This window comes from Branchiostoma floridae, chromosome 1, assembly GCF_000003815.2.
Source record: "Branchiostoma floridae strain S238N-H82 chromosome 1, Bfl_VNyyK, whole genome shotgun sequence".
NCBI classification, from domain to species: domain Eukaryota; kingdom Metazoa; phylum Chordata; class Leptocardii; order Amphioxiformes; family Branchiostomatidae; genus Branchiostoma; species Branchiostoma floridae.
The window spans coordinates 27,470,661-27,481,448 of NC_049979.1; the positions used below are offsets into that span (position 1 = coordinate 27,470,661).

At 38.8% G+C, this 10,788-nt stretch overlaps 1 protein-coding gene across 1 annotated transcript in view; it reads right to left on the reverse strand.

Annotated features, from left to right (window-relative positions):
- Window positions 1–2,016: 2,016 nt before the first annotated feature.
- LOC118418937 (neuroendocrine convertase 2-like) overlaps window positions 2,017–10,788 on the reverse strand; it is a 39,343-nt gene continuing 30,571 nt past the window's right edge. Inside the window, exons 14-15 of the mRNA XM_035825083.1 lie at window positions 3,972–4,081; window positions 2,017–3,611 (exon numbers count right to left, since the gene is read on the reverse strand). Of these exons, the coding sequence (XP_035680976.1) occupies window positions 3,369–3,611; window positions 3,972–4,081 (353 nt within the window). The 3' untranslated portion in view covers window positions 2,017–3,368. The remainder of the gene's footprint in view (window positions 3,612–3,971; window positions 4,082–10,788) is intronic.

Sequence of the window (10,788 nt, forward strand, 5' to 3'; positions counted from 1 at the left end):
TTTCAAACATGCGTTTTAGTTTTGCATCTAAATGTGTGGGGGTACTAATAGTTTGAATGTTTTAAAAAGTGGTTTACAGAAAGTTTTTCTTATTTTCCAGAGTGGGAGATCTAGAGGCCTGATCTGGACGAGCAGTTGGAGACTGGAGATTTTATGCTCTGGTTTTTGTTAAAATTCATTTTAAAAAATTGAAAAAAAATACAACGTTTCAATATATTTGTCACGCTAAACAACTGTATAAGCAGTAGTTTTCTTCTAGACATGAATTTTGTGTTTTTGCCAAGATGTTCAGAATGACACACGTAATTTTTCGCCATCCGTCACATTAGGTAATTCTACAAGACTCAATGCGTTTTTTCCTGACAGAATTGTTTTTTCTGCCATTACTGAATAGGTTTAGAAGTTTGACTGCAAAATATGCAAAAGTAAAAAAATGACTACGTTTTTTCTACATGATGTTTAAATTCACTCCTGTTTTTTTTCCGAAATAGGTCAAATGTTTCAGAAAAACTACTGTTGGTTGTCAGGTATCAGTATCTATTGATCTTCGCAGCGATGGGTTTAGGCACTCGCATGTTGTACAAATACTGCAAATGAAGTTAAACTACGGTTTCTACATGTTTCAATACGAGTCTCATGTCATCTTTTATCTGATCTTTCTATAGTTACGGAAGGTTTTTATTGATTCTTGTGGTGGTAGAAGTCTGGGGTCTTAGGGCTGGCGTAAAACATCTAAATCTATTACACTTAACTTTATCATTCCGGAGACGATCACAGTGATTTCCGCTTCGTCTCACCTCAAAGCTCAGGTCCTTCTCAGCTCAATGGGAACTTAGCGTGAAACGTTGCTATATTTTCCTTCACGGATATTTTTCAGTAACAGTGCCCCTCCCCCACCAAAAGAAAAACAGATTTCTTTTTATGGACTTTGATAACGTTTTCAACTTTGTACATTGATGTAAAATATCCCTTACGATCAGGGACAGGAGAGGCTCATATTAAAAGTATTCGCCACTAGTTTTGGACGGAGGGAAAGTATCTACTACATCAACAATCATACCTTTGTGAAAGGCCAGTACTATTTGAATTTTAAAGAAGAAATATGAATGTAAGATAGAAACTCATGATCATGTAAGTCAGTTTTGAAGTAACACATTATTATAATAGCAAAATCCATCTTTTTCACAGGTGTTTGCATCAATTTTTCGCTGTTCAGGTGATATGTCAACTATTTACTTATCATATATTAAAGTGTGTTCTTACTACTATTAGCAAAGAAAACCTGCACATGAATGCTGTCACACATTACAATAGTCTTTATTTGCACAGAACGCATCGTCACATTCCAACAACTGTGGCGCTGTATCTGGTGTTACTGTTTGTCTTCTTCGTAAACTATCCACATAAATCTCATCAATGTCTATTTGGACTTTGGTACGTACAGATGGCTTAAGTGCATTGTTGGTACATCATAACGCTTCACCGAAGCGCTTTTTTAGTCACATCTAACAGGGAAAATACAATTATACGAGAACGAGTCAAGGAAGTAGATTGGAATACTTTCTCTATTTTGTTTTGTGTCCCAGAATGGTGAAGAAAGTTTAGAGACAAAAGATCAAAATCTCTGTTTAGCTAAAAGTTACGTTTAAGTTTAGGATTTTGTGCCCAGTTCAACATGCATATTCTGAGTTTGTACTAGTATATTCTTGCAACATTCTATTCATCATAGGCAATTTGTTTTTCTTCGCCAAAGTAAAATAACCTGTTTTCCGCCTTTTTTCAACATTGCACATCATGGCCCAGGGCACTTGTAGAGTTTAGATATTTCAGAACTATTTTAACTAGTTTTGTTAAAGAGAAAATGGGCATGCCTAACAATGAATCTCATTTTCAACCATAGATCAAGAGAGTGTTGTTGGCCCAATTTACATCACGTTTTTTAGTCGACTCAGTGGCTCCAAATCGACTGTCAACTCAGAAAACGCGTATGTAAATCAGGCCATAGGAACAACAGTTATTTTCCATACATGTGTTCATTTGCATATAAGTGAATCACGCCTGACGTTCACATAGGGTCTTTTGTATTGTCATCAAGCTCGTAAATATCTTATTTGTAAGCTGAGGACAATCAATGATGGTCATTGGATCTGTCGGAAGATCGATAGATATCCAAAATTTCTAGAGGCGTGGTTCACTGAGGTGCGGAAGTAGACACCAGTAAGACGCAATATTGATTGGTTAAAACCAGATGAGTCATGAATAAATTTGCATAAGTATGTAACCGGAATAACATACACAAATACAAATTTTCCCGGAGGCTCCCAGGTCTAGCTATCCAGCATGGCAGGCAATACAGTCTTTTCATTGATGTCATGATACTGATTATGATTTGAATCACCAAAGCGTAGTTACTATAAAGCAACTGAATATGACTTTGGAAACGGTCAGACATTTCAGATACCATCCACTATCATGAGTTCGTGAACTGAGAAAAGCTATTTAGAGATAAGGTTTTAGCAGGTAGAGGGCTTTTTGGCGTATCTTATTACCTGGATGTCTAACCTTCATCGAAGTATGTAATGTCAATCCTCTGACAACCATGTTTGTGTATAAATGGATTGATCAATGGCATCTTTGTGTGTTTTACAGTAATCCAACATGGAGCAGATGACGTCAGATGAAAAGCCTGTATACCATATATCATAATCACGTAAGTCCATACAGATATATGTGTCGGCACCAATGCCGTTGCATAATATTACTCCTGTAATAGACTTATAAGTAACATCGAAACACAATAGGGTTCCTGGTGTCAAAGTAATTCATCTTTAGTACAGTATTTAGCTCACGACAAAAATATCATTTTTCTTTATCTTATACATTTATGAATGTTGAGTTTTATTGTGTTTATATGAGCCTGTGAGTGTGTGCGTGTGTGTGTGTGTGTGTACGTGTGCAAAATCTCTTTCCATCGATTGTGAATACACGTGCGCACGCACGAGTGTGTGTGTGTGATTGTGTGTGCGTGTGCATGTGTTTATGATCTAATACAATTTGACTACTCCACAATTCCTTGCCTGAAGCAATATAGGTGCTAACCTTCACAGAACTCCACAGATGAACCAACTTCCTTTCACATACCTAAGATACAATAAGTAGAACTCTCTCTATATATATATATCTTTTTGTTTACACATATACTCTGGCTGTTGAAATATTACCATATATGACAAGAGTGAGACTTAATGCAACCAGGGTATTTTAGAGACCCAGAGATGTGTACAGCTGATCAGCTTCCTCTTTTATGAGCTAAACTAAGGAAAAGAAATCATCTTGTGACCATTTGTGGCTTCAGGGTTACGTCCATTCTACAGGCCTATCATATAGTTTGGCTTCAGTGATAGCCAGCTACCTCCACCTTCCTTTCCCTTCTTCGGTGCGGTTTCTTCATCTTCTTCTTCGTCTTTTGTTGTCTCCTCCTCCTCTGCTTCGGCCTTCTCCTTCTCTTGGCGTTTTTCTTCTTCCTCCTTTTCTTCCTTCTTCTCTTCTTTCAAGTCGAGTTCTTGGCGTTTCTTTTCCATCCCCAGCTTGGTGTGCCATTCGTCAACAACCTGAGTAACAGAAATTTAGAATGATCTTAAACTGTTTGATGGTAGGCAGCCATTATCTAGTTATTTCATGCCATTGTTACTTTATGTTGTGGTGTAGGGCGTATGTTCCTCAAAGTATATGATTAGATGCTGATGCATACACTAGGCGATTACTATGACCACCAGTACCGAACAAGTCACAGAGTGAGCGAAGGTTATTGTCATATAGTCCCCACCAGACTGGGCTATTACTATGACCACCAGTACCGAATAAGCCACAGAGTGAGCGCAAGATATTGTCGTATAGTCTCTACCAGACTCCACATGTCTTGAAGATATCTAGAGAAATGTTCAAAGTTTGGAGAAAGATGCAGTACGTACTTGGTCGATGTAGGGGGCGCTCTGAGTGCCGTGCAGCCGCAGTGTCCACTCCAGAAGGTCGCCCTCCTGTGGCTCATCTCCCTGGAACCCGACCTCCAACACCCAGTCTCCTGTAAATCACAGAGCATGATGTTAACACTCATCACTACCCACTGACACTCCACTTTAGTATGGATGGGTTTCCATTAGAAGCTGCACACCTTTAAGTATGATAACAGTCAATTTCAGGGAGTAGTTCCAGAAGACAAATCTGGAAATACATAGAATGGAAAAAGATAGGAGTATAGAATGACTTCATGAAAAATAGATAGGATTGTTTTAGTCTTAGAACAGAGGTGAGAGTTTGTCTAAAAACCAGACCAAAGTGCTAGGAGGCTCAAACCTATACCACTTTTTCCTTATATCAAAAGGGGTTGCCGGAAAAAGCTAACTGCCACTGAAAAATCAAGACTGTAGCTTGTCCATGATAGAAGATACAAAAAGCGGAAGCTCTATTGTAGTAACGAGGTCACACACAAGGGGGGCACCAATATACCTTGACATTCATCTTGCTAACATCTAAACACCTATCCAAGAATTCAATATCATTACTACAATCCATGAAGAGGTTCTAAATGTTGCTAACCACAAATATCGGGAAACACGGCCACACACGTAGATGCACCAAAAATAATACCTCCCTTTTTCATGGAAGTAACACAATACCTCCAATTTTCGTGGAGGTAAAAAGGAAAGGTGGTGGAAGTTTTGGAACAGTTGTAAGTATCGAGTATTGACTACGGCAAATGCATAGCAGGAGGGTACTATTGGGGGCCAAGTGTTGCAAAATTAAACGTATACATAGAACGAATTTTCTCTCATACAGAAGGGTTGAAAAAGTTCTCACACACAGACAGATTTTTCTCTCTCACACAACAGTGGAAAAAGGTCGCACACATTGACAGATTTTTCTCTCTCACACAACCGTTGGAAAAGGTCGCACACATCGACAGATTTTTCTCTCCCACTCCAAAGTTGAAAAACTTCGCACACAGTCACAGATTTTCAAAAGGTGATTTTTTTACCATGTGTTTTCCTATATCATTCTTCATAAATGTTATAAATGCAAGCATATACAGATGGTTTCTCGGTTCAACATGTACTTTATTCTTCAATATAGAGGCTATTATATTCTTTAAGTGAATACCGTGACCGGTATTCAAATCCATTTCTATTTCAGCATTAATGATACAATGGCCAGCATGACTTTGACTTTTGACCTGTTATATAGTTTATATGATTTGCCCTTTTCCCATAGAGACATGTATTTGAAATATACCTTAGCTGGAATGTCTCTGGATTCAAAGAATGCACGCACACATGTCATATAAGTTGTCCTTCACCGACTCAAACTTGCACGCTCGAAATCTTTCTTAGATACTCTTTCAGATCGTTCGTGCAGTCATACATAATATCTGTAAAAACAAATATTATCCGAAAACTGAGGCTGATTTTTTTCCACATACACAGCAAAAAGTTTCTGCAAGTCAGACACCCATGGTAAGAAAGCTTAAGGTGGAAAAAATCCGTCCCTGAAGAGAACAGTTTAAAAGATCCTTGTTCGGATGTATAAGTACGGCGACTTTAAAGTTTTGGGGGTTGATTGCATTCTTCACATAGTGCAGACACCACGAGAATATGGCGCGTCAACAAATGTGCAATTTTTTGTCTCAAACACACGCAGAAATCAACTCTCAAACACATATCGAATTATTCTTTCCAAAGACAAACTATTCTTTGATACAGCAGACATTTTTATTCCGACACACAAACACTACAATTCTCTCTCACACACAGCACAAAAAGTTCTCTCACTTCGGGAGGCTTTCCCTGCCAACCCGGCTGTAGGAGTGAGCGATTTTTTCGTCTGAGTGAGAGCGAAATTTGGTCGATGTGAGAGCGCTTTCGGAATAGTGCAAGAATAATTTGCTTGAATTTTCTTATCTTCTTAAAGGCAATGAACAGCGTCATTTTCTTCAGTTTCCAATAATAAACCTTTTCAAAAATGACATTCTGTTATATTTTAGACATTTCCTCGACAATCATATCATTCCGACACACAACGCAGAAATTCTCTCTCACCCACGGAACAAAAAGTTCTCTCACCTCGGAGGCTTTCCCCGCCGATCAGACTGGAGGAGTGAGCGATTTTTTGGTCTGAGTGAGAGCGAAATTTGGTCGATGTGAGAGCGCTTTCGGAGTAGTGGAAGAATAACTTGCTTGAGTTTTCTTAACTTCCAAATGGCAATGAACAGTGTCATTTTCTTGTTTCCACTAATAAACCTTTTTAACAATGACATTCTGTTATATTTTAGACATTTCCTCGACAATCATATTATTCCGACACACAACGCTGAAATTCTCTCTCACCCACAGAACAAAAAGTTCTCTCACTCCGCGAGGCTTCCCCTACCAACCCGGCTGGAGGAGTGAGCGATTACTTTGGTCTGAGTGAGAGCGAATCTTTGTCGATGTGAGAGCGCTTTCGGAGTAGTGGAAGAATAACTTTCTTGAGTTTTCTTAACTTCTAAAGGGGAATGAACAGTGTCATTTTCTTCAGTTTCAAATAATAAACCATTGTAACAATGACATTCTGTTATGTTATAGACATTTCCTCGACAATCACTTTATTCCGACACACAACGCAGAAATTCTCTCTCACCCACAGAACAAAAAGTTCTTTCACCTCGGGGGCTTTCCCCGCCAACCCGGCTGTAGGAGTGAGCGATTTATTTTGGTTTGAGTGAGAGCGAAATTTGGTCGATGTGAGAGCGCTTTCGGAGTAGTGAAAGAATAACTTCCTGGAGGTTTATTTGCTTCAAACGCAAAAAAAACATTGACATTTTGTTCAGTTTGAAATGATATACATCATGCAATAACAATCACTCATACGAAAGATATTGTGTTGACGATCAATCTTTTTCCGACACACAACGCTAAAATTCTCTCTCACACACAGAACAAAAAGTTCTCTCACCACGGGAGGCTTTCCCTGCCAACCGGTAGTAGGAGTGAGCCCTTTTTTTGGGTCTGAGTGAGAGCGAAAATTCGTCGATGTGAGAGCGCTTTCGGAGTAGTGAGAGAATAAATTCCTGGAGGTTTATTTACTTTAGACTCAAATCAACACCTGACATTCTGTTCAGTTTGAAACAATATACATCATACAATAATAATCACCTATACCAAAGATATTGTCTTGACAATGAATCTTTTTCCGACACACAACACGGACATTCTCTCTCACAAACAGAACAAAAAGTTCTCTCACCTCGGAGGCTTCCTTGCCAACCCGGCTGGAGGAGTGAGCGATTTTTTTGGGTCTGAGTGAGAGCGAAATTTTGTCGATGTGAGAGCGCTTTCGGAGTAGTGAAAGAATAACTTCCTTTAGTATTTTGGACTAAAAACGCAAAATGATCACTGGCCCTTTTTTCAGTTTGTAACGATATACACCATACAATAACAATCACTTATACCAAATATTAAAGATATTGTCTTGACAATCAATCTTTTTCCGACACACAACGCTAAAATTCTCTCTCACACACAGAACAAAAAGTTCTCTCACTTCGGGAGGCTTCCTTGCCATCGGGGCTGTAGGAGTGAGCGATTTTTTGGGTCTGAGTGAGTGCGAACTTTTGTCGATGTGAGAGCGCTTTTGGAGTAGTGAAAGAATAACTTCCTGGAGGTTTATTTACTTCTAAAGGGGAATGAACAGTGTCATTTTCTTCAGTTTCCAATAATAAACCATTTTAACAATCACATTCTGTTATATTTATATACATTTCCTCGACAATCATATTATCCCGACACACAACGCAGAAATTCTCTCTCACCCACAGAACAAAAAGTTCTTTCACCTCGGGGGCTTTCCCCGCCAATCCGGCTGGAGGAGTGAGCGATTTTTTTTGGTCTGAGTGAGAGCGAAATTTGGTCGATGTGAGAGCGCTTTCGGAATTGTGAAAGACTAACTTCCTTCAGTATTTCTTTACTTCAAGCGCATATTAAAAACTGACATTTTGTATAGTTTGAAACGATATACATCATACACTAACAATCACTTAAACCAAAGACATTGTCTTGACGATCAATCTTTTTCCGACACTCAACGCTACAATTCTCTCTCACCTACAGAAGAAAAAGTTCTGTCACTTCGGGAGGCCTCCCCTGCCAACCCGGCCGTAGGAGTGAGCGATTTTTTGTGTCTGAGTGAGAGCGAACTTTTGTCTATGTGAGAGCGCTTTTGGAGTAGTGAAAGAATAACTTCCTTCAGAATCTTTTCACTTCAAACGCAAAATAAATGCTGACATTTTGTTTAGTTTGTAACGATATACACTATACAGTAACAATCGCTTATACCAAATATTAAAGATATTGTCTTGACAATCAATCTTTATCCGACACACAACGCTAAAATTCTCTCTCACACACAGAACAAAAAGTTCTCTCACTTCGGGAGGCTTTCCCTGCCAACCGGTAGTAGGAGTGAGCCCTTTTTTTGGGTCTGAGTGAGAGCGAAAATTCGTCGATGTGAGAGCGCTTTCGGAGTAGTGAAAGAATAAATTCCTGGAGGTTTATTTACTTTAGACTCAAATCAACACCTGACATTCTGTTCAGTTTGAAACAATATACATCATACAATAATAATCACCTATACCAAAGATATTGTCTTGACAATGAATCTTTTTCCAACACACAACACGGACATTCTCTCTCACAAACAGAACAAAAAGTTCTCTCACTTCGAAAGGCTTTCCATGCCAACCCGGCTGTAGGAGTGAGCGAATTTGTTGTCTGAGTGAGAGAGAAAATTGATCGATGTGAGAGCGCTTTCGGAGTAGTGAAAGAACAACTTCATAGAGGTTTGTTAACTTTAAACGCAAATCAACAACTGACATTTTGTTCAGTTTGAAACAATATATATCCTACAATAATAATCACAAATATTGTCTTGACAATCAATCTTTTTCCGACACACAACGCGAAAATTCTTTCTCACCCACAGAACAAAAAGTTCTCTCACCTCGGAGGCTTCCTTGCCAACCCGGCTGGAGGAGTGAGCGATTTTTTGGGTCTGAGTGAGAGCGAAATTTTGTCGATGTGAGAGCGCTTTTGGAGTAGTGAAAGAACAACTTCTTTTAGTATTTTTTACTAAAAACGCAAAATGATCACTGGCCTTTTTTTCAGTTTGTAACGATATACACCATACAATAACAATCACTTATACCAAATATTAAAGATATTGTCTTGACAATCAATCTTTTTCCGACACACAACGCTAAAATTCTCTCTCACACACAGAACAAAAAGTTCTCTCACTTCGGGAGGCTTCCTTGCCATCGGGGCTGTAGGAGTGAGCGATTTTTTGGGTTTGAGTGAGGGCGAACTTTTGTCGATGTGAGAGCGCTTTTGGGATAGGAAAAGAATAACTTCCGGGAGGTTTATTTTACTTCTAAAGGGGAATGAACAGTGTCATTTTCTTCAGTTTCCAATAATAAACCATTTTAACAATCACATTCTGTTATATTTATATACATTTCCTCGACAATCATATTATCCCGACACACAACGCAGAAATTCTCTCTCACCCACAGAACAAAAAGTTCTTTCACCTCGGGGGCTTTCCCCGCCAATCCGGCTGGAGGAGTGAGCGATTTTTTTTGGTCTGAGTGAGAGCGAAATTTGGTCGATGTGAGAGCGCTTTCGGAATTGTGAAAGACTAACTTCCTTCAGTATTTCTTTACTTCAAGCGCATATTAAAAACTGACATTTTGTATAGTTTGAAACGATATACATCATACACTAACAATCACTTAAACCAAAGACATTGTCTTGACGATCAATCTTTTTCCGACACTCAACGCTACAATTCTCTCTCACCTACAGAAGAAAAAGTTCTGTCACTTCGGGAGGCCTCCCCTGCCAACCCGGCCGTAGGAGTGAGCGATTTTTTGGGTCTGAGTGAGAGCGAACTTTTGTCTATGTGAGAGCGCTTTCGGAATAGTGAAAGAAAAACTTCCTTCAGAATTTTTTCACTTCAAACGCAAAATAAATGCTGACATTTTGTTTAGTTTGTAACGATATACACTATACAATACCAATCACTTATACCAAATATAAAAGATATTGTCTTGACAATCAATCTTTTTCCGACACACAACGCTAAAATTCTCTCTCACACACGGAACAAAAAGTTCTCTCACTTCGGGAGGCTTCCTTGCCGACCCGGCTATAGGAGTGAGCGCTTTTTGGGGTCTGAGTGAGTGCGAACTTTGGTCGATGTGAGAGCGCTTTTGGAGTAGTGAAAAAACAACTTCTTTTAGTATTTTTTACTTAAAACTCAAAATAAACACTGACATTTTGTCTAGTTTGTAACGATATACACTATACAATACCAATCACTTATACCAAATATTAAAGATATTGTCTTGACAATCAATCTTTATCCGACACACAACGCTGAAATTCTCTTTCACCCACAGAACAAAAAGTTCTCTCACTTCGGGAGGCTTCCCTGCCAACCCGGCTGTAGGAGTGAGCGATTTTTTGGGTCTGAGTGAGTGCGAACTTTTGTCGATGTGAGAGCGCTTTTGGAGTAGTGAAAGAACAACTTCTTTTAGTATTTTTTACTAAAAACGCAAAATAATCACTGTCATTTTTTTCAGTTTGTAACGATATACACTATACAATAACAATCACTTATACCAAATATTAAAGATATTGTCTTGACAATCAATCTTTTTCCGACACACAACGCTAAAATTCTCTCTCACACACAGAA